The 25,085-nt window shown below is 47.3% G+C and overlaps 1 protein-coding gene across 4 annotated transcripts in view; it reads left to right on the forward strand.

Moving 5' to 3' along the window:
• The window catches only part of RBM44 (RNA binding motif protein 44), a 350,280-nt gene that overhangs the window by 298,243 nt on the left and 26,952 nt on the right, over nucleotides 1-25,085 (forward strand). For all 4 annotated transcript variants that reach the window (XM_040357500.1, XM_040357497.1, XM_040357498.1 and 1 more), the window contains exon 15: nucleotides 9,704-9,831. In XM_040357500.1, coding sequence (XP_040213434.1) covers nucleotides 9,704-9,831 — 128 coding nt within the window. The remainder of the gene's footprint in view (nucleotides 1-9,703; nucleotides 9,832-25,085) is intronic.

Genomic DNA, 25,085 nt, shown 5'->3' on the forward strand with positions numbered 1-25,085 from the left:
CTAGGGGTGCAACGGATCAAAAAACTCATGGATCGGATCGATCCTCGGATCAGGAGTCACGGATCGAATCATTTTCGGATTAGCAAAAAAAAAGTCCCTTTTCATCGGTCCAAAAAAAAAAAAAATTTTTATATATATATATATATATATATATATATTCACACACACACTTTATAGTCATTGTCAGAACTGGGGGGAAATAACATGCAGTAGTAGTAAATAATCCTGTCCAAACAGCCTCTTTAATCCACCCTTGTGAATTGCTACTGTGCTCTTTTTTTTTTTTTTCCCCTCTCAACCAGTGCTTCACTAACATTCCTCTCCAAGTCGGCTTGCCAGTGCACAGCGTGACACGCCTTCCCGGGGAGGCGTGTCACGCTGGGCTCTGGCAAGCAGACTGGGTGGAGCAAGATGGCCGCCGCTCCGGAGCTAGGCCGAAGCCGGGGACTTTCCTAGGCTCTTGAGCGGATCGCGGGGTGTGCCGATCCGAACGAGGTGACCCGTTCGGATCACGGATCGGTGACGATCCGTTGCACCCCTAGTTGATACCATCCACTGACACCGACCACTGCCCTGCTGACGCCATCTGCTGCCCCACTGACACCGACCACTACTCCACTGACACCAACCATTGCCCTACTGGCACCATCCCCCACCCCCTTTCCCAAAACTGTCAACACATATATTTAAAAAATAACCCTCCCCCATCATTGTTAAAATAGTACAAAAATTAATTGTAAAAGAATAATTTAAAAATTTAGTTGTAAAAATTAATTTAAAAAAAAAATCCACTGGTCCCAAAAGCCCTTTGGAAAAAAAAAATTGTAAAATAAACTACTGACACTGTCCAGTGTCCTGACACCATCCTGCACACACTACCCACCACTGTACACTCCTCATTCCTGTGATTCGCACTGCATTGCTGTTAAGATCACATGCGATGTCTGTGCGATGCGATTTCAGCCATTCAAACCTTATGGCTGAAATCGCACCGCATTCGGACCAAACACACACAGGCCCCTTTTTTTGGTCCGCACCAGAATCGGATCGCATGGGTGTTCACACCTATGCGGTCCGATTTATGTCCAAACTGTCGGTTCGCAGTGTGATATGCGACCTAAAATGAAATGACACTCCCCAGCAGTTCGCATATGGCTGTGTGAACTGCCGTGCGAGTCAGGTGCGATGTGGGAACCCGTTGTGGATTTGCAGGGTTCCCTTATCGCACCAGTGTGAATCAAGCTTTGGTGGGAGCAGTCAGGTGACATTTGTAGGCTGTATTTGAGCTCATTCAGCCTAACTGGGTGCAGTTATGAAAAGTGAGACATCCACCCCTCCCCCACATAATACATCCTGGTGATCAAAAGGAATGTTGCAACTGTGATCAGGTGACCTCAGACACACACACTGCACTATAACAATAATCAGATCATTGGAGCTTCTCCTCTGCCCAGCTCTCACTAGATACATCTCCCCTAAATCAAATCATCACTTGTCTGTGTATCTCTACTGGCTGTCCTGTGTGTTCACCATGCATTTTCTCCAGTCACACTGATCTGTGGATCACACCCCATTATGAGAAACATCCATTTAGAACACAGGAAAGGCAGACAATCCTGGGAAAGATATAGAGGGGACAGGACAGAACTTGTGCATGAGACAAGGTTGTGTCTGTCTGTTTTATCTCACTGAAAAAAGATAAGAGGATTGCTCAGAGCTGGATTAACTCTTTGTGGCAAGACTGGGCACAGAGGATAGGAAATTATATTCTTCACATTACATCCACTTTAATGCATCCTATGCATTAAGGGGAAAAAACACCTTGCAGTGTCCGGACCCCCCGCCCCCCGTTTTTACTTACCTGAGCCCCCTAATTTCTGTGGGCGTGATCCCGCGTCTCTCTTTTGCCACAGGTTTTCTGCTCTTTATTGGATAAGATAGCAGCGCAGCCATTGGCTCCTGCTGCTGTCAATCAAATCCAATGACGTGGGAGCCAGGGGGCGGGGCTAAGTCATACACTCGGCGTCTATGGACGCCGAGTGTATGACACAGGAGCGTGCCTGCAAGGTAACCCCTTCGGGAGGGGGTTCTCTAATGCGGGGAGGAGCCGCCATGGGACCCCAGAAGAGCTGGATCGGGGCCACTCTGTACAAAACAAACTGCACAGTGGAGTCAAGTATGACATGTTTGTTATTTAAAAAAATAAAAAAACTTTAATATCACTTTAATACCGGTCTCTGCGTCAGATTCTAGCTGTAAAGGCCTACCTGACAGAGGTAGACTTTTTTGCATCTATGCCACAATTTCTTAGACGGCTTTAATACAGCCATCACTTTCCAGGGCTCAAAAGTGCCAGGCGCCTTCTCCACCTCTGCTGTCTCTACCAGAGTCTGAAAGGAAAATGTATCCTCTAGAGCAGTGTTTTTCAACTCCAGTCCTCAAGGCACACCAACAGGTCATGTTTTCAGGATTTCCCTCTGATGAAATGGCTGTGCTAATTACTAAGGCAGTGAAACTGATTAAATTCCCTGTGCAAAATAATGGAAAGCCTGAAAACATGACCTGTTGGTGTGCCTTGAGGACTGGAGTTGAAAAACACTGCTCTAGTCTAAAGGAGCTGGACTCTGAATGTAAGCAAGAGGACTCGAGACTAAGAGGAGGCTGCAGAAGATTTATTACCCCCCAGGCTCCCTATACACCTGATGTTACAGCTTCATGCAATATGCTTGCCAGTGTTCATATGCTCACTTCTTTTGTCTTTGAGTACTAAGAGACCTAAAAAGTATAAAAAGACATTCTCCATTCAATGACAAATAGAATAGGCAATTTATGATGATTGAGTCAGTTTTGAAATGTTCTCACCCCTCCCAGAAACATTTTTGAGATCTATCCAGTGGCAAGAGTTAGACTTTTCCATTAGTGGAGCCCTGCAGGCTCAGGCTTAAACATCTGACTGTACTTATTAAAGGGGTTGTAAAGCTTTAATCCACTGTGCAGTTTGTTTTGCACAGTGTGGCCCCGATCCTCGTCTTCTGGGTCCCTCGGCGGCTGTCTCGGCTCCTCCCTGCTTCTGGTAACCCCCCTGGGAAGTTCTCCCCCAAGAGGGTTACCTTGCGAGCGTGCTCCCAAGTCCTGTATTCGGCGTCCATAGACGCCAACTACAGGACTCAGCCCAGCCGTCCTGTTAGTATTACTAACTAGAAAGTTAGTATTTTTGGTTGCTATGGCCTCTGCTAGAGTATCAGAGCTGGCAGCCTTGTATTGTAGAGAACCATACCTCATTCTGCATAAAGACAGGGTGGTTCTCCGTCCGCATCCGTCTTTTCTGCCAAAGGTTGTGTCCAGTGTTCACTTAAACCAGGATTTGATCCTACCATCCTTCTTTCCAAGACCCACTTCTAGAAAGGAGGGCTTGCTACATACCTTGGATATTGTCAGGTCCATGAAGGCCTACCTTAAGGCTACAGAAAAGATTAGAAAGACGGACATATTGTTCATCCTGCCGGAGGGGCCCAAGATGGGTCAGGCGGCAGCAAAAGCTACCATCGCTAGATGGATTAAACAGTTAATCAGTCAGGCCTACGGCTTGAAGGGGTTGCCCCCTCCTTTATCAATAAAGGCCCATTCTACTAGGGCCATGAGCGCCTCCTGGGCGGCACACCACCAGATCTCTATGGCTCAGGTTTGCAAGGCGGCGACCTGGTCATCAGTTCACAAAGTTTTACCAATTGGACGTTAGAAGCAGTGCCGATGCAGCCTTTGGGAAGGCGGTGCTGCAGGCCGCGGTTAGAGATCCTCGGGATCTGGGGCACCCTTGGTTAATTAATTGATTAATTTTTGTTTGGATTTAAAAATGTATTTTCTAAATTAAGTCTTCTTGGTTGAGATGTCTCCCTCCCCTCATTAAAGCATTGCTTTCGGACATCCCACATAGTAATGATTAAGACTCTGTGTCCCGTGATGTACGATCAAGAAAAAGGGATTTTTAATACAGCTTACCTGTAAAATCCTTTTCTTGGAGTACATCACGGGACACAGAGTCCCCGCCCCTCTTGTCTGGGGATATTGGGACACTTATTGCTTTGCTACAAAAACTGAGGAGCTCCCAGTATGGGAGGGGTTATATAGGGAGGGAACTTCCTGTTCTAATTGATTACACCAGTGTCCAGCACCTGATGGTGGAACATATAACCCACATAGTAATTATTAAGACTCTGTGTCCCGTGATGTACTCCAAGAAAAGGATTTTACAGGTAAGCTGTATTAAAAATCCCTTTTTTTCTCCTGCACTGTTGAGTTGGCACTGATATGTAGGATTGATGGACACTAATAGATGGCACTGATGGACAGCACTGATTGGGCAGGTACTGACAGGTGTTAATGCTGGGCACTGATTGGCACTGTGATGGGCACTGATTGACACTATGGTGGGCATTGACAGGAGGTTATGATGGGGCACTGACTGGCAGCTAAAGGGAGAGCCACCGATCAGTGCAAACCGGGGAATGCCGTTTACCGGCACTTCCTGGTTCACACTGTGATTGGTCACAGCTGATCACATGGTAAGAAGCCTCTGTCAGAGGCTTCCTACCACGATCGGAGATGCAGCGTGTCAAACTGACACGTCGCACTCGCGATCCCCACGCTGCGGGCACACTCCAGCATGTTGTCCTGCTGGACGTCATATGACGCCCAGTCAGGATAACCGTATCACTTCCTGGCTGTCATTCAGCTGTAGGCCTGGGCGGGAAGTGGTTAAAGCACTTCTACCTCTGACTGCTGAGAATTGGTGTCAATATTGTGCTTCTCACTCCTTTACTTGCTGGAGGCTCTGATATGAAGAAGCAAAGCCCTGCCTCTCCACACAGATATAGAACAGCTGCGGAGAGATCACTAGATCAATACAGTTATTACCCTCTACCTGCAAAGGCAGTAGATGTTTGTACACATGGAAAATGTTTTCCTAATTCACTTGCAATAGTACAGAACTTTATGGGATAAAACAGGAAGCAAACTCCTTGCTACCTGTCAAACGCCCTCTGAAAGGCAATACTCAGAAAAATCACTCTTCAGAGAGTGATACTAGTTTAAATTAGCCTTTATGGAGGCACAAAGTCCGGAGTTCAGTTCTTCTTTAAAATGTTTAGTGTAATGTACTGCAGGGCTCAAAATTTCAAGCCCTGAGCTACTAGCCAGGCCTCAAGAGTTACTCGCCACCAGTTGCCCCACCTAATTCATACACTGCTCCACGCCTAATTGCGCCCCTAAACACGCCCTTGTAGATTATCTCATGGAATGACACTGTTAAATGTTTTATGCAGAATCAAGTTACACAATTAAATATTACCAAAAACAACTTTAACAAAATGGGACAGGGCACTGGGGGCAGACCAGAGGGACAGGGCACTGGGGGCAGACCAGAGGGACAGGGCACTGGGGGCAGACCAGAGGGACAGGGCACTGGGGACAGACCAGAGGGACAGGGCACTGGGGGCAGACCAGAGAGACAGGGCACTAGAACTGGATCTCTTCCCCATTCTCTTGCTGTCTCCTCTGCAACTCCCATCCATCCTCTCTCTCCCTCTCCTATTCATCTCATCATCAGGAGCCTGTGTGTGCGGCTCCACGCTTGCATGTCCCCACTTCCCCCTTTTATTCAGGCTGGCAGTGAGGAGAGGAGCTGCAGCACAGCGGGAGGGAGTACAATCCAGTGCCGAGATCCACACAACTGCACAGCCGTTGACACCATAGCACAGCGCACATTGACACCGCACAGCACACATTGAGACCAGTCTGCTCACAGTGCTCAGGCTGAACTGCTGTACACCTACATAGAGCACAAGGAGAAGAAAACTGCACAAACTGGAAGGCTGCCACTCTCATGTCAGGGCAACTTTCAGTGAGCGCTGCACTGCCTACCTGGGACACACGGAGTGGTAATTTTTGCAATCCTCCACCTGACTCATTACTTCCTGCTCTCCAGCTACATTGGTGGGGGGGGGGAGACAAGTAAATAATGCGCATAGGTACACATAAACCTTGGGTGTCAGATACAGCATAAACACAGCATGGTAATAAAAGTCAGAATGTGACAGTTTTGGATAAACTTATCAAGAAGTCTGTGTTAAAAATTGAGATGGGTAAAATACTTCCAGGGCTGCCATCAGAGGGGAACAGAGACCATGTTCCAATTTCTAGAAAAAAGGCAAGGAGAGAGGCGCCTCTGGGTGTAGTAGCTTAAAAACAATTTAATGGTTAAAAAACAAATACATGTGGTTGTTGCACTCACATTTGAGCAGTATGGAACAGGCACGTAAAGGTTTCTTTTAGGCTGGGTGAGCTGTCATCCGAGGAGGTAAGTTCCTTTTCCAGTCAGAGGGAGCGCTGTGCGGGGAGGTCACTATTTCATCCGAAGGATGGCATCCATGGGGATGTAGATGGTTCTCAACCCGAGGTCTGGAGCGCACGTGGAAGGCTGGCGAGGGCGGATGACGTCACTGGTATGCTGACGCGTTTCAGAGTCTCAAAAACAGCTGATGGATTTCGCTGCTTACACTCCTTTCTCAAGATGCTTGAGAAAGGAGTGTAAGCAGCGAAATCCATCAGCTGTTTTTGAGACTCTGAAACGCGTCAGCATACCAGTGACGTCATCCGCCCTCGCCAGCCTTCCACGTGCGCTCCAGACCTCGGGTTGAGAACCATCTACATCCCCATGGATGCCATCCTTCGGATGAAATAGTGACCTCCCCGCACAGCGCTCCCTCTGACTGGAAAAGGAACTTACCTCCTCGGATGACAGCTCACCCAGCCTAAAAGAAACCTTTACGTGCCTGTTCCATACTGCTCAAATGTGAGTGCAACAACCACATGTATTTGTTTTTTAACCATTAAATTGTTTTTAAGCTACTACACCCAGAGGCGCCTCTCTCCTTGCCTTTTTTCTAGACATTGGTGGGGGGGCAGGCTCAGAGAGGTCATACTGTTAGGTCCCATGGCTTAATGAGAATTGTAAGGAGAGCACCTGTGTACTGCTCTGCCTGTGCGCGGCTCACCAGACTACTTTTCCCGAGCATGCACCTTTCCTCTTTGGCCGCCAATCGCATCGGGGCTCTAAGTGTAGGCACAGATTGAAGGGACATTGGTCATGCAGCCTTGTCATCACTCGCCCCCAGCTTAAAGCCACTCGCCAAATGCTAGCTGGCGAGTGGAAATTTTGAGGGCTGATGTACTGTATGAATTAGAATTTTAATGTTGCCGTATTAACCACTTCCTTGCCGGGCCTATTCTGGCACTCCTCTCCTAAATGCAAAAATATTTTTTTTTGCTCGAAAATTACCCAGAACCCCCAAACACTATATATGTTTTTTTAGCAGACACCCAATGGAATAAAATGGCGGTCATTGCAACTTTTTAACTCCCACAGTATTTGCGCAATCATTTTTCAAACACCTTTCTTTTTTCTGGATAAAAAAAATAACAAAACATTAGTTACAATACCTGTCGCGGAAAATGTGTTTCCAGCACGACAGCATCGCGCTGATTCTCAGCGACATGGTGCCGACATCTCGCACTCACTGGAATAGAAAAAGCCGACATCTTGCACTCGCTGGAATAGAAAAAGCACATTCCGGGAGCGCGTCATAGAAGTGACGGGGATCCGACTTGAATTTCTGCCAATTCTAGCCGCGGTGTTTTGTATGAATCAAGAGGGGAAACTCCACGCCAAATTTTAAATAAAAAAGTGGCATGGGTTCCCCCCAGGGGTATACCAGGCCCTTGGGTCTGGTATGGATTGCAAGGAGACCCCCCCCCCCCCATGCCGAAAAAAACGGCGTGGGGGACCCCCACAATCCACACCAGACCCGTATCCAAAGCACGCTGCCTGGCCGGTCAGCAAAGGAGTGAGGATAAGCGAGCGCACACACCCCCCCCCTCCTGCGGAGACGACGGAAGAAGACACCCCCCCCCCCCCGGAGAGTGGAGAAGACCCCCGAAGCTGACTAATAAATTATTTTAAAACCCTGTGTTGTGTATTTTCTTTTCCTCCAGGTGAATGGGTAGGGGTACCCCCTATTCATTCACCTAGGGTGGGGGGCCGGTATCTGGGGGGCCTCCTTATTAAAGGGGGCTCCCAGATTCCGTTAAGCCCCTCGCCCGCAGACCCCGATAACCAACGACCAGGCTTGTCGGGAAGAGGCCCTGTCCTTAACATGGGGACAGGGTACTTTGGGGTGGGGGGGCCGCAGGAAAGGAGTGGGGACGAGCGAGCGCCCCCCCCACAGCCATTCCAGGCCGCATGCCCTCAACATGGGGGCGCTCGCTCGTCCCCACTCCTTTCCTGACCGGGCTTGGATACCGGTCTGGTATGGATTGTGGGGGGACCCCCACGCTGTTTTTTTCTGCGTAGGGGGGTCTCCTTGCAATCCATACCAGACCTAAGGGTCTGGTATGCCCCTGGGGGGGAACCCATGCTGTTTTTTTATTTGAAATTTGGCGTGGAGTTCCCCCCTCATGATTCATATCAAATGCCGTGGCTAGAATTGGCGGGAATCCAAGTTGGATCCCCGTTGCTTTTATGGCGGCTTTTTCCCCATCGCAGCGAGCCGACTCGGCGCTGGCTCCCGCGACGGGGCTCGTAGGTGGTCAATCTCGCCGAGAAATGGAGCGAGATTGACACAATATCGCAGTCACCTACAGTAGCCCAATTTTTTTGCATAATGTGAAAGATGATGTTACGCCAAGTAAATGGATACCCAACATGTCACCCTTCTAAATTGCACACGCTCGTGGAATGGCACCAAACTTCGATACTTAAAAATGCTCATGGGTGACGCTTTTAATTTTTTTACTTGTTGCATATTTTGAGTTACAGAGGAGGTGGCTAGAATTGTTGCTCTCGCTCCAACGTTTGCGGCGATACCTCACGTGTGGTCTGAACACTGTTTTCAAATGTGGGCGGAACTTGCGTATGCGTTCACTTCTGCGTGCAAGCTACCGGGGACAGGGGCACTTTAAAAAAAAAAAAAAAATTTACTTTAAACTTTTTACTTTGACACTTTTAAAAAATAAATAAAAAAATGTGATCACTTTTATTCCTATTACAAGGAATGTAAAGATCCCTTTTTAATAGGAATAAGCATGACAGGTCCTCTTTACGCTTAGATATGGGGTCAATAAGACCCCACATCTCACCTCTAGGCTGGGAAGCCTGAAATAATAAAAAAAAGATCACAGCCAAAACGGCGCAGTTTTTTTGAATGCAGAGACCAGGCTTGACATCATAACATCGCGCCCGGTCTCCGAACGATTATAGAGACTCCGGCGACCATCTGGTCTGCCGGAAATCTCTATAGTAGGCATCCGGGGACCAGCGGATCTGTTCTCAGACTCACCGATGGCAGCGGTGAGTCGGTAGAAGCACCGGAGACGGAGGGGGGCGTCCCCTCTCTCCGCCCGGACTATCAACAGCCAATATGATCGTTCTCTAAAAGACTATATCTGAATGATGCCGGTTGCTTCGGGCGTCATTCAGATATCCTGGCTCAAAGTCAGATGTCCACAGACATCCGTCTGGTAGGAAGTGGTCAAGTACAGTACCAAAGTACCTCTTACTGCAACTAGCAGCCTAATGTACTGTTTTGTCAGTGAAAACTTAAAGGAAATGTACTTTGGATTATGTGGTTTCTTGTTTATTTGCACATAGGAATGGGGTGTGTATCCACAACTTCAAGAGTCGTCTGAGCTCCCAGTCTTCATCCCCAACCGGTTGAATCTGAGGCAGTTTGAAAAAGTTACTAAGTACCTGTTGGAGCATCATACAGATGTTACCAGGTAAGTGTTGGCACCAATGTACCCTTGCACACTTTAGGTGCGATACGTTAAAATAAATTCTGCTTACTTTATGTTTGATGCCTTTTCATCAAAATGCATGTTATATAGGGTTCAATGCACCTAAAGTGTAATGCACAGATTTGAACAGGGTTCTAGAATGGCTTGTGAGTCCCACATATACAAAAAGGCAGCTGCTCTAGAGATTAACTAAATATTTCTCGAAATAACATCCATTCTGGACTTTGTAGCTCCACCCTCTCAACAGTCTTTAACACTTTCCCACCGTATGTAAAACATATATGTGGCTTCGGTGAAGTGGTTGTTCTTCCCTGGGGCTGCATATATGCATACTTATGTTTGTGCTAGGAGTGTGTGCCATGAAGGTCCAGGACAGTGGAATTACCCCCAAAATGACTACATTTTGGAAAGCAAACGCCCCGACGTATATTCTTTGAGGCATGGGCTGCAGATAGGTACTCTGGTATTCTAATGGGATGGTAGCAGGTACTCTTGTACTCGAATGAGCTGGTAAAGGTACTCTGGTATTCTGAGGGGTTGGTGACGGGTTCTCTGGGCTGGTGACAGGTACTCGTGTGCACAGATGGGCTGTGACAGGTGCTTTGATGGGTGGTGACAGGTCCTCTTTATTTGGGGGGGGGGCACAATCGGTGTGTTTGGTGTATACTGTAGACAGTAACGAGCTGTTACCAAAATCTCCTCCTCACACACGATCAGTGTGTGAGATGGAGAGCCCGGTTATCGCGTTTTGTTGACATCTTGTGATTGGACACAGCCGGTCACGTGGTAAAGAGCCAATTTCATTGGCTCTTTACTGTGATCGAGAATGGGCTGTGTCAGTGTGACAAGCCTCGTTCCGATCACTGTTCGTCGCGCACTAGCGCCGTGCACAAGGACAATGCATGTGACCAGCTGTGACTGGACGCAGCCGGTCACGTGATAAAGAGACAATTTTTATTGGCTCTTTCCACTGATCTGGGATGGGCTGCATCCTGAGGAACACGCCTCATTCCCGATCGCTGCACTGCGGGCACCCAGAGGCCCGCAGGAGCAGCGAGAACCCCAGCACGTCGTATGACGCCCGCCTGGAGGGACATCGTTTTTCCTGCGGATGTCATATGACAATTTCCTGTTATGGAAGTAGTTAAAGGTAGGTTATGGTAATAGTAAGAAATAGCTACATTTTAAATTTTGTTTTTTCACTATTTTGTGCCAGGAGATATCTATTACCATTCATTACCAAATGAAAGCCCATTTTGTCCTTGAAAAAAAAAAAAAAAAGGGTATAAGCCACCTTGATACACCAAGCAGTTGTGATGATATGTACAGTTTTACTAATGCATGTCAAAGTTTCTAAACTGTATTCAGGCTAGGGCCGAAACAACTAATCGATTATGAAATTAATCAAATACAATTTTCATAATCGATTAATCGGCCAGTAACATAATGGGGTTAAAAAAAAAACTAAAATTAGCCCTTTATAGTACAAAAAAGAAAATCGCTACTGTAAATATTACTTGCACTGTCCCACAGTAAAAAAATTAACCCCTTACAGTAGGGATTATTTGCTCTTTTTGCACTTATGTTAACCCCATTATGTTACTAAACATCTCAGGCCGGGTTCACACCTCTGTTTTTTGGTGCTTTTTGCAGAAAACACACTACAGTTCATTTACATGTTTTCCTATGGAACACGTTCACATCCAGGACTTTTTAACGCAAAACGGTGCTATGTTTTTTTTTTCAATATACTTCAATGGAGAAGCTGCAGAAAAGCATGTAATGTGTTTTTGTGGCAATTTGTGTTTTGTAATCTGCCCAACAACAAATTGGCCCAAAAAAAATAAAAAATGTAAAAAAAATTTTGGCTATTATCCGATTAGTCGATTAATCAAAACAATCGATTATGAAAATAATCGTTAGTTGCAGGCCTAATTCAGGCATTAAGATTTGTTTTAACCTCATCATAAAGTGGTTAAAAGGAAACTATTTATTTTTCTAAATTATTTATGTCAAATTCTTAGTTTACAAATATTTAATGGGTAACTCCACTTTTGTGGGGGAAAAAAATTGCAAATAAAAAAAATGTATAGCGTATACAATTGTGGCACAAGTCACATTGTAATTGAATGTTATTAAAAAAAACTCTGCAGCTCTGCAATTTTCTGTAAAATGCAATGCAGTATGGCTACCTGGAGGTGTTCTGTACAAAGTTGGTTTACAGAATGCCCCCCAGATATACAATATCCTGCTTGTGTAATTGATTGGCTTACTTATTTTGCCAAAAGTCTGCACTAAAATACAAGTCAGATTTCTCTTTCGTTCATGGACGGACACGGCCTTAATCTTGACAAAGTGGGTATTAGCCTTCCTTTAGAAGTGACTAGGCAGAAAGTGTTAAAACTTCAAAGCTGAACAGCCCCACCCAGGGGGCGGTCCTACTGGCTATGCCCTCAGCCTGCACTAAGCAGCTCAGTTTGTTTCTGCCTAGTTAAGGAGAAGACATGGCTTCCTTCGGGCCCATAGGTCCCGAGGTTTTTTATTTCAAATGGAAATTTCATCATTTTATTTTTATAAATTTTTTGTTTCTGTGATCTTCGATCAACTGCCAACTGGGCGACAGGCTGGATCCCAGATGCTTGTAGTCACCCCAGTTTCGGCCATCGAGTATGTGCTGAACATAGCTATGCACTGGGTCATCCACGACAGGCCCGTCGCTCTACAGGTGGCCAGTGAGCTATACGCTCTAGGGCATGCATATGACCAGTCTTTAGGGCCAAGTCACAGCAGCCGGGCCAACAGTCACCTCCGTCACCGTGCGGGAGATGGTCTGTCTAGGATGCTTCTAGCACAATCCTCAGGAAGGGGAAGTAGTAAATCCCCTGCTTCAGCAGGAAGACAGAGCTGGGCATCCCTGGAGAGGTGAGTAAAGGGCTCTATCCCTCCCTTCTCCCCTCCCTAGGCTCTCTGAGCTAGCTGCTGGAGCGGGGGTTCCCCTGGGGAGGGCTTCACCTGGGGGGAACTGTGCATATATACGTCAACTAAAGCATTGTTATAAGCTGCTTAAAAAGATTTCTCTCAAGCGTCTTCCAGGACAGCCCATGAGACCTAGGGCTCCTCCTACCAGGACAGGAAACACGTTGACCCCCACCGGATAAAAGGACGGTCCTCCAGGCCCCATGGCAGTATTGGTGTTTCCTCCGGACGGGGGGTAACATGTTTCAGGAACCTGGTCCCCTAGGTCTCTTGGGCAGGGGCTCTAATGGCCGTTTAAGGGGTATTTGTTATTTTTATTTTTCACTAACCTCCTTGCCAAATGCAGTGTCCACTGGGGAGGTGGGAATCTGCTGCCCTTGTTTCTCTGTGCCTGGAGAGGGCCAGGACCGGATTGGCGTCGGGCCCCTAGCGTCGTTCAGCAGGTGACAGGTGTTTTTCCGGCACACAGCATGGCTGTCTCGTGCTGGGAGCTTCTGCGCTCCAAGCTGGCCCATAGGAAGATCCGGCGGGGGTCTCTTCCGGGTCGCGTGATGTCATTATCGGGCGCCGGAGACGTGGTTCCTGTCTCCATAAACGGTGCGAGAAAGGGTTTAAATGGCTTGCTGGTAGAAGCAGCACAGGCTGTTAGAATACCAGACGGCATTGATTCTCCTGCAGTACCTTCTCAGGCAGATGCAGTCTCCAACACCAGCACCTCTCAGGTAAGCCTAAAGTGTTGTGGTACTATTTTTGCTATCCTGATGAGTGTTTCACCCCCCTCCCAATCATAGGATTTGGTGTTAGGGGACACATTTTTCTTTCCTCCTGCACGTGGTGATGGAGTATTTGTTTGTGGTTTGTGTTGCTTATTGGGGTCATTTATTTTATGTCTTTCAGGGCAAGGCCCAGGACAAATCCCAAGCGCAGCCACATAAAAGAAAGTGTGCGGTAACAAACTGAGCTCCACTTGGTGCAAAACAGTTTGCCGCACATGTATAGATGGTTTAGTGAAGGATGACCCAGTGACCTCATGTCAAAAAATGTTGACTTCGGTCAGAGATGAGCTTGCTTCTACTTTTGGTTCATTTAGAGATCTAATTGACAAAATGCAGGCTCCCCCACAGGGTACATCTTCAAAAAGAAAGGCTTCAGTTGTTAGTACCCCGCAGGTGAGCGTAGAGAGTGAAGAATCTGAGGCTGAAGCCAGATCTACCCATTCTTCTCCGGAAGACTCAGGGTCAGATACAGAGCCCAGGGATAGAGTATCCTCTAGGGGCTCAAGGTTTAAATTGTCTTTGGAAGACGTGGATAACTTGTTAAAAGCCATCTATACTACTCTTGAAATGGAGGAGGAGGTACAAATGTCTAAACATGACCTTGTGTACAAAGGTTTGCACAAAAAGAAAACTAAAAACTTTCCAGTGCACGATTCCCTCCTTGATACTATCAAACTGGAGTGGGAGAATCCAGAGAGAAAACCTTTCTTTTCTGGTAACCTAAAAATAAGGTTTCCATTTGATGGGGATGCAGCACTGCCGTGGAACAAGAACCCAAAGTTAGACGCTCCTCTTTCAAAGGTTTCAAAAAATTCGGACCTGGCGTTTGATGAAATGGGTACGCTTAAGGATCCGATGGACAAAAAATGTGATGTCCTTCACAGAGCTTGGGATTCAGCTATGGGGAATCTCAAACCAGCCAGAAATCTGGAAGAATGGCTTACACAAATCCAAACCCATCTTTTGGCAGGTACTTCTAGGGAGATTTTAAATTTTTTCCTCTCCTTTTTAGTGCCGTGGGTTTTTTGGCTGATTCTTCCGCAGAATCAGTAAAAATGACAGCCAAGACTTCAGCTTTAGTGAACTCAGCCAGAAGAAGCATTTGGCTTAAAACATGGTCTGGTGATGCAGCATCTAAATTACGCCTATGTGGGCTTCCCTTAACCGGGGATCATCTTTTTGGCCCAGGTCTGCAGGAGGCACTGGAACGTACGGCCGTTAGAAAAAAGGCCTTTCCAGAAAGCAAGAAAAAGCAGACGGGAAGAAAAACATTTTGTGGCCAAAACGGACAACAGGGTCCCAAAGAAAAGGACAACAGGCCCAAGAAACATTGGACCGGGTACAAAGGCAAGGGTAGAGGAGGTGTTTTGTTTAACACACCTCAGCAGCCCGCCAAGCCACAGTGACCAGCATCTGCCAGTGGGGGGAAGATTGAGGGCCTTTCTCCCATAATGGGCAGCCGTCACCTCAAGTCCCTTCATCCTGGATCTGGTGGCAAATGGGTACAGGCTGGAATTTTCCTGCCAGCCACCAGAGCGACTTTTGATCACCTCTCCTCCCAAAGATCAGGAGAAAGCAAGGGCTCTGGGTCTCCAAATAGGAGATTTGTTAGACCAGAAAGTCCTGATTCCTGTTCCCCGGTCAGATCAGAACAAAGGGTTTTATTCCCACCTTTTTGTCATCAGAAAGCCGTCAGGAAAGTATCGGCTCATTCTGAATCTTCGGTCTCTAAACCGATCAATCAGGTACAAGCACTTCAGGATGGAGACAGTGTTCTCTATCAAGAACCTGCTTTACCCAAACTGCTTCATGGCCACTTTGGATTTAAGGGATGCTTACCTGCATGTCCCGATCCACCCTGCATTCCAGAGATTCCTGAGAATAGCGGTCAAAATGGGAACAGAAATCAGGCACTTTCAGTTTCATGCCCTCCCCTTCGGTCTGTCCTCAGCCCCACGTATCTTCACAAAGGTATTGGGAGAGGCGCTGGCTCCACTAAGGTTAAAGACGATAACTATCATCCCTTACCTGGACGACCTATTAATAGTGGCAGAGTCTCACCAAAAATTACTAACAGATCTCCAGACTGTACAAGACTTCCTTCAATCCCTAGGCTGGCTGATAAACAGGGAAAAGTCTTCCCTAGATCCAGCCCAGAAGGTGAAGTACCTGGGTTACGACTTTTGCTCAGTAGTCCAAAAAGTTTTTCTCCCAGAAGAGAAGGTCTCCAAGATGGTGCAAGCAGTGTCAGCCTTACAGACCAATCAGTTGGTCTCGCTGAGGGAAATTTCAAGGACGGTAGGTCTGATCACCTTGTGTTTCCCTGCAGTACCATGGGCAAGATTCCATCAGAGACCATTGCAGAGATTCCTTCTGGAAAATTGGGATGGAGACGCAAGGTCCCTGGAGTCAAGAGTTTGGTTACCTACCAAGGTAAAAAGAAGTTTGTGGTGGTGGAGGAAAAATCTGCACCTAACAAAAGGCCTGCCATGGTCCATTCCGGTATCCAAGAGGATCACGACAGACGCAAGTTCCTGGGGATGGGGAGCCCACCTCAAAGACCAAGTCGCACAGGGGAAATGGTCCTTGAAGGAAGCAAAAGCTTCATCGAACCAGAGGGAGCTGCTAGCGGTTCAGAGAGCCCTGCAAGCCTTTCAGTCGGAGATCAAGGGTCACAATCTCCAGATCCTATCGCACAACATTGCGACAGTCGAGGACGTTGGATTCTTCAATGGATTGCACAAGAAATTTTGTCATGGGCAGAAGTAAATCTAGGCTCAATTTCAGCAGTGCACCTGAAGGGGACGCAAAACTGTCTGGCAGACTATCTCAGTCGCCACAAGGTGGAGCGAGACAATTGGTCGCTTAATCCAGAGGTCTTTGCAGAGATCACCAACAAATGGGGTTGTCCCGAAGCAGATCTGTTCGCAAATCGGGACAACCGCAAGACAGAGGAGTTTTTTTCTCTAAACCCAGAAGATCAATCACTGGGGATCGATGCCCTGGCGCATCCGTGGCCATGCGACCTCTGCTACGCCTTTCCGCCGATCAGACTTTTTCCGGAAGTGCTCCGGAAGAAACAGACCTCATTCTGATCGCCCCCTTCTGGCCCAAGAGGCCATGGTTTTCCCTGCTACAATCTCTGGTCTCGGAGCCTCCATTGAGACTTCAGAACAGAGAGGACTTGCTGTCGCAGGGTCCAGTGTCACACCCACAGGTGGTTTCCTTAAGCTTGACAGCTTGGTATCTGAAGAAAAGATACTGAAGGCTCAGGGGTTTTCTGACACGGTGATCAAAACCTTGGTAAATTGCAGAAAACCAGTCACTAGAGCCATTTATTCCAAAGTTTGGAAAAAGTTTAATTCATGGTTGTCTGAAAACCAAAGATCAACGCATGATGTTCCTTCTATTTTGGAATTTTTTCAAGAGGGTGTCGACAAGGGTCTTTCAGTTAGCACCTTGAGGGTACAGGCGGCAGCTATCAGTGTTTTCCTCCAGTTTTCTCTTTTGGAAAATCCCACTGTAGCTAGATTCTTTAAATCCATTTCAAGGGCCAGGCCAGTAGTGGTAAGAAGTTGTCCAACTTGGGACCTGTCCCTGGTACTTCAAACTCTGGTAGAGTTTCCTTTTGAGCCCTTAGAGGATATTTCTGTTAAATTACTTACCTTAAAAACATTTTTTTTAGTAGAAATTACCTCAGCTCGTAGAGTAAGCGAGTTACAGGCCTTATCAGTGAGGGAGCCTTTCCTCACGATTTTTGAGGATCGAGTTGTTTTGAAAACTGATCCAGGTTTTTTGCCTAAGGTAGCCAGTACATTTCACAGATCACAGGACATTGTACTGCCATCCTTTTGTAGTTCGCCACATGGCGATCAGGAAAATAAATTTAGTTTTTTGGATGTAAGAACCCTTCTTGCCTATTTGGAGGTCACCAAGACCTTCAGAAAGACAGACGCTTTATTTGTCCTTTTTTCAGGTACACACAAGGGTAAAAGTGCATCTAAAGCCACATTGGCTAGATGGATTAAGCAGGCCATCTCAGAATCCTATAAAATCAGAGAAGTTCCTACACCTTTTGTTACTGCGCATTTAACAAGAGCTTTGGCTGCGTCTTGGGCTGAGAGGGCTGGTGCTTCACCGGAACAAATCTGCAAAGCTGCCACATGGTCCAGTTATTCGACCTTTATTAAACATTATCGCCTGGATCTGCTATCCGCTCAAGAACAGGCGTTTGGTCGAAAGGTCCTTCAGGCAGTTGTCCCACCCTACACTGGTAAGTTCTGGCTCATCGTCTCATGGGCTGTCCTGGAAGACGCTTGAGAGAAAAGCGGAGTTACAGTAGGTGCACGCGATATTGTGTCAATCTCGCTTCCTTTCTCGGCGAGATTGAGCACCTACGAGCCCCTTTGCGGGAGCCAGCGCCGAGCTGGCTTGCCGCGATGGAGACAGAGCCGTCATAGAAGCGACGGGAGATCCGACTTGGATTCCCGCCAATTCTACACGTGTGCGGCGTTTGTTATGAATCCTGAGGGGGAAGTCCCCGCCGGATTTTAAATAAAAATTTGGCATGGGTTCCCCCCTCAGGAGCATACCGGGCCCTTAGGTCTGTTATGGGTTGTAAGGAGAGCCCCCCCTACGCCGAAAAAAACGGCGTAGGGGGTCCCCCTACAATCCATACCAGACCCGTATCCAAAGCCCGCTACCCGGCCGGTCAGGAAAGGAGTGGGGACGAGCGAGCGCCCCCCCCCCCTCCTGAGCCGTACCGGGCTGCATGCCCTCAACATGGGGGGGTTGGGTGCTCTGGGGCAGGGGGGCGCACTGCGGGGCCCCCCCACCCCAGAGCACCCTGTCCCCATGTTGATGAGGACAGGGCCCCTTCCCGACAACCCTGGCCGTTGGTTGTCGGGGTATGCGGGCGGGAGGCTTATCGGAATCTGGGAGCCCCCTTTAATAAGGGGGCCCCCAGATACCGGCCCCCCACCCTAAGTGAATGGATATGGGGTACATCGTACCCCTACCCATTCACCTGGAGGAAAAGTGGTAAAAACACAAATAAAAACACAGGGTATTAAAATATTTTATTAGTCTGCTCCGGAGGCTCCCCCTGTCTTCTTTAGCTCTTTTACCAGGGGGAGCTTCTTCCGATTTCCGGGGGTCTTCTCCTGCTCTCCGGGGTCTTCACCGCTCTTCTGTGACGTCTTCTCCGCTCCGGGGGGTCTTCTTCTATGTTCGCCGCTCTCCGCTCTTGACTCGGCGCACCCCGGTTCTTCCTCCCGCTGTCCGGTGCCTTCTCCTTCTTCCGCTGTTCTGCGACGTCTTCTCCTCTTCTTCCGCTGTTCTGTGACGTCTTCTACTTCTCCCTTCAGGCCGCTGTGCTGTGACGTCTTCTCTTCTCCCGATGCTGACACGTCGCCTCTTCTCGCTGCAATGGCGGGTGCGTGGCTTGCATTGGATTTATATAGGCCTCACAGTCCCATCATGCTCTGGTACCTACCCATGTGATACCTACCCACGTGGTACCTACCGGAGCATGATGGGACTGTGAGGCCTATATAAATCCGATGCAAGCCACGCACCCGCCGATGCAAGCCACGCACCCGCCATTGCAGCGAGAAGAGGCGACGTGTCAGCATCGGGAGAAGAGAAGACGTCACAGCACAGCGGCCTGAAGGGAGAAGTAGAAGACGTCACAGAACAGCGGAAGAAGAGGAGAAGACGTCACAGAACAGCGGAAGAAGGAGAAGGCACCGGACAGCGGGAGGAAGAACCGGGGTGCGCCGAGTCAAGAGCGGAGAGCGGCGAACATAGAAGAAGACCCCCCGGAGCGGAGAAGACGTCACAGAAGATCGGTGAAGACCCCGGAGAGCAGGAGAAGACCCCCGGAAATCGGAAGAAGAAGCTCCCCCTGGTAAAAGAGCTAAAGAAGACAGGGGGAGCCTCCGGAGCAGACTAATAAAATATTTTAATACCCTGTGTTTTTTATTTGTGTTTTTACCACTTTTCCTCCAGGTGAATGGGTAGGGGTACGATGTACCCCATATCCATTCACTTAGGGTGGGGGGCCGGTATCTGGGTGCCCCCTTATTAAAGGGGGCTCCCAGATTCCGATAAGCCTCCCGCCCGCATACCCCGACAACCAACGGCCAGGGTTGTCGGGAAGAGGGGCCCTGTCCTCATCAACATGGGGACAGGGTGCTCTGGGGTGGGGGGGCCCCGCAGTGCGCCCCCCTGCCCCAGAGCACCCAACCCCCCCATGTTGAGGGCATGCAGCCTGGTACGGCTCAGGGGGGGGGCGCTCGCTCGTCCCCACTCCTTTCCTGACCGGCCGGGTAGCGTGCTTTGGATACGGGTCTGGTATGGATTGTAGGGGGACCCCCTACGCCGTTTTTTTCGGCGTAGGGGGGCTCTCCTTACAACCCATAACAGACCTAAGGGCCCGGTATGCTCCTGAGGGGGGAACCCATGCCGAATTTTTATTTAAAATCCGGCGGGGACTTCCCCCTCAGGATTCATAACAAACGCCACACACGTGTAGAATTGGCGGGAATCCAAGTCGGATCTCCCGTCGCTTCTATGACGCGCACGTTGGAATGTGCTGTCACTATTCCAGTGAGTGCGAGATGTCGGCGAGATCTCGGCACCATGTCGTCGAGAATCAGCGCGATGCTGTCGTGCTAAAAACACAATATCACAAACACCTTCTGTAGGCTTACCGGTAACTCCTTTTCTGAGAGTCTTCCAGGACAGCCGGATTCCCACCCGGTTTTGTATGGAAGTTATGTGTTTTAATGCATATGTTTTTTTAGGGTAGTCCTACGGTTCTCGAGAAGACTGGCATGGGGCCTAGAGGACCGCCCTTTTTTCCGGTGGGGGTTAACGTGTTTCCTGTCCTGGTAGGAGGAGCCCTAGGTCTCATGGGCTGTCCTGGAAGACTCTCAGAAAAGGAGTTACCGGTAAGCCTAACTCGGCTTTTTTCTTACCTGTGTGTCCTGCTCCATGCTGTCAGCGACTATTTTTGCTGTGATCCATGCTATATTGCTCTATCTGCACTGGCGGCCATGTTCTTGTGGCCGTGCTGTATTTGGCCTCTATCTTCTGCTTGGCGGCCATCTTGGCTGTGATGCAAGTGGTGTTTGCCTATTCATGCTCGGCAGCCATGTTTTTGTGGCCTGCGATCGTTATTGGTGTCTAGTGGCCACTCGGCGGCCATTTTGCCATCTATCAGACAGCACTTAAACGGCACAGACTGACAGACACACGCTGCTGAAGGGTCAGACTGCATATCTGGCAAGGAAGCAGCTGTACTAAGTGGCGGATGGCAGCATACTACTGTTCCAGGGTGGCGAGTCTTCTGAGTGGGAACCTCTCGTCTCTGCTGCAGCTAGGAGGGTGGGTTACTGTGCCTTGCCTTGACGTCCCTGTGTCAGGTGTGTGGGTCAGCAAAGGCGTCGGAAGCAGATGCTTTTTTCCCTGTAACACCTGAGCTTGCAATTGATGCCCCTGCACCCGAATTTATTGGTGGACGCTATGTCTGCAATCCTAGATGCCTTTGTTGCCAAGGTGGAAGCAGCGCGTTGGCAAACGTGGGTTAGAAAGCGCCATCTTCTAGGGACAACGCAGATGCGGTGCCGGGTCTAGTTACGGCTCATGACCCTGGCTCTGAGGTATCTGAAAATGCAGACCGAGACAGTGAGGATGACTCCGGGTCAGCACACAATAGGGCTCTGGTAAGTGACCTTACCACCGCAGTGCGAGATACTCTAAAGATTGAGGGGTCTGCAGAAGCAATTGAAGCGCCGGTCCCCTTTGAGTTCCGTAAGGCCACCCGCACTGCTACGGTGTTTTCCTTGTGTGTCTTATATAGACAATCTTTTATACAATGAGTGGGACAAACCACAGACGGTTTTCTCAGTCCCTAGAAGTAGTAGTACACAAACAAATAGTAAAAAATTAGATTTTTTTTTTTTTATTATACACAAATATAAAATCATAAACATAGAAGACCATACATCAAAAATGGAGATAGATGGCACTCAAACCATGAGCATGGTAAGCCTGCAGTAGTCGCTCAACATGTTTCTTGCGCAATGAGCTTCTTCAGGAGCTTTACAGGTGATGCTGAAAATCGCAAAGAAGAAAATATATCGGATGGAACAATCACGGCCGTACACAGGGGGGTACAGACAGTACACCTGTAAGGGGCCCAGAGGTCCCCAGGGGCCCGGATGGCAACCCCCTTTAAAAAAAAAGATATAGATATATATAGATATAGATAGATTATATATATATATATATATAGATAGATAGATTATATATATATATATATATATAGATTATATATATATATATATATTTTTTTTTTTTTTATTAAAGGGCCCAGAGGTCCCCAGGGCCCCGGATGGCTACCCCCCTTTTTTCATATATATTTTTTAAAGGCCCCCCGGCTTCTCAATTCGTGGCAGCAAACCCCCCCCCCCCCCCCCCCGGTTCTCTGCTCCAGGGGGCCCATGCCTGAAGCTGTTTAAGGGGCCCCATAATTCCTGATGGCGGCCCTGGGAACAATACATAAGTACATTTAGCAAAAATTGATGTATAGATAAATATTATAACATTACTGGTTCAATAGGAATCTATGAACATATGTATGGATATCAAATTGTCATAATTATCAGAGCGCAAATTTGGGCATATCTCATCATAGATGGCCAGTCCAAGTCCAAAAAAGAGAGAAGAATGATCCAAAATAAATAAAATAATGATGCAAAAATCTCATCTCCCCATGTACATTTCAGAGCCAGATAACACGCCCGCTTCCCGATCGATCCAAAGGTCACAGTGGGTAAAAGCTTAAATTTAACCAGATTACCTAAAAGCAATATACTGTACACACATATTAGTACTTATTTGGCACTAACAGTCCAATAGGTACATTTGTATACAATAATAAATAGAGAAGGTGTACCTGATTCAATAATCGCAAAATAGTCCATCAGATTCTCCGCTGGTTCAATAATGCAATCACTGTGACCCTTAGCAGTGTGAAGATCGCCATAGTTTGGAAAAAAGTTAATAGGAATCCAAATTTTGGCTAATGCCTACTGTGCAAAAAAATAAATGCACCAGTATGCTGAAAAGTAATAGAGAAAAATATGAATGAATGTCCAAAAGGACACCGCCATCAGACTGATGAGCAATAGAAAGTGTATATAATACACGAATATAAAGATCAAATTACCTATATTAGAAGGCTAGATGGACGAACAAAATCCAGGAGGAGAGGCAAAACGCCTCACTCTGTGCTCCGGGTCAATGACAGAGATTGCAGCCGCGGCCATGCTATTAAATACCCACCACCCCGGGGGCGTCTGACCTCATCGCCGGAATGCGGATATAACATGGAAACATGTGATCCACCCACGTCTGCCACACACTAGCCAATAGGAGCAGATGAGCCACTTCCGCACATGCCCATATGTGCAGGCGGAGGTGACTACAATCGCACTGATGCGCCGAGCGCCATATTGACTAAGGGAAAATCCCTGAGATGTAATGGAAATGTAGCCTAGAATGCGGGAACATTGTAAATATCCTAGTTCTCACCAGGGAAAGAATGCTTGATTCGACACTCGATCACTGATGTGCCCGTATGACCAGGATTGAAAACAAGCGGAGAGAGCATGACCCTGAATATTGGGGAGGAAAGAAAAGGGATCAATCAAGGACCCCTCTATTCAAATGGGTTTCAAAAATAGTATTAAAGATCAAAAATTTTGAATATAGTAATTACTTCAATTATGGACATTCAATGACTGTGGTCCAGTGTATTAAAATACATATATATATGCACTGGTGATTGGGTAAACAAAAATATTCACCACAACTGAGAGATAATACAAAATTGCACTCTGATGCAGGTGTTGTTTTGCCTCTCCTTCTGGATTTGTTCGTCCATCTAGCCTTCTAATATAGGTCATTTGATCTTTATATTCGTGTATTATATACACTTTCTATTGCTTATCATTCTGATGGTGGTGTCCTTTTGGACATTCAGCCTTCTACAACCCCTTTCATTCATTCATATTTTTCTCTATTACTTTTCAGCATACTGGTGCATTTATTTTTTTGCACAGTAGGCATTAGCCAAAATTTGGATTCCTATTAACTTTTTTCCAAACTATGGCGATCTTCACACTGCTAAGGGTCACAGTGATTGCATTATTGAACCAGCGGAGAATCTGATTGACTCTATTTTGCGATTATTGAATCAGGTACACCTTCTCTATTTATTATTGTATACAAATGTACCTTTTGGACTGTTAGTGCCAAATGAGTACTAATATATATACCGTATTTATCGGTGTATACCGCACACTTTTTTCCCCTTAAAATAAGGGGAAAATTGTGGGTGCGCAATATACGCTGATACCCGCTTCACGTGCTGTTTTTGAACGCCGACATATACCGAGCGCAGTACACTCGGCCAGGCTCCGCTCGCGGTCACGCCCTGTGTCGCCTCCTAGCCTTTATGCGAGAGGAGCCGAGTGTACTGCGCTCGGTATATGTCGGCGGCGGCGTTCAAACACAGCGTGGGTATCGGCTCAAAAACAGCGTGGGAGAAGCGGGGAGGACACCACCAAGGCCGCAGACGGACGCCGGACCGGACAAGGCTGCCGATGGACGCCGGGCAAGACACCAACGAGGGGCATTCAAACTGTAAGTCATTTCTTTTTTTTCCTGAAATTTCCCTTCTAGGTTGGGGGTGCGCGCTATACGCCTGTGCGCGCTATATGAAGATAAATACGGTATATATTTATATTCCTTTTTAGGTAACCTGGTTAAATTTAAGCTGTGACCTTTGGATTGATCGGGAAGTGGGCGTGTTATCTGGCTCTGAAATGTACACGGCGAGATGAGATTTTTGCATTATTTTATTTATTTTGGATCATTCTTCTCTTTTTTTGGACTGGCCGTCTATGGTGAGAGATGCCCAAATTTGCGCTCTGATAATTTTGACTATTTTATATCCATACATGTGTTCATAGATTCCTATTGAACTAGTAATGTTATAATATTTATCTATTTTTGCTAAATGTACTAATGTATTGTTCCATCCGATATATTTTCTTCTTTGTGATTTTCAGCATCTCCTGTAAAGCTCCTGAAGAAGCTCATTGAGAGCGAAACATGTTGAGCGACTCTATTGCGGCCTTTCCATGTTCCCGGTTTGAGCGTTATCTCTATTTTTATTGGATTTTTAATTTGTGTATAATAAAAAAATCAAATTTTTTACTATTTGTTTGTGTACAACTAATCAATGTATTGATACCGTTTAAAGTCCCAGGGTTTAGTTTACCCAAGTCCTTATTCTTTTCTAAAATTTCAAATATGGGATGTGGTGTCTGGTTTTGCAGATCTGTGTCCCACAAATTGCTTCAATCTTCCAAGAAGACCCTGATGGACTTGCCCTTTAAGGGCGACAGACTT

This window comes from Rana temporaria, chromosome 6 (genome assembly GCF_905171775.1).
Source record: "Rana temporaria chromosome 6, aRanTem1.1, whole genome shotgun sequence".
In the NCBI taxonomy this organism is placed as follows: Eukaryota; Metazoa; Chordata; class Amphibia; order Anura; family Ranidae; genus Rana; species Rana temporaria.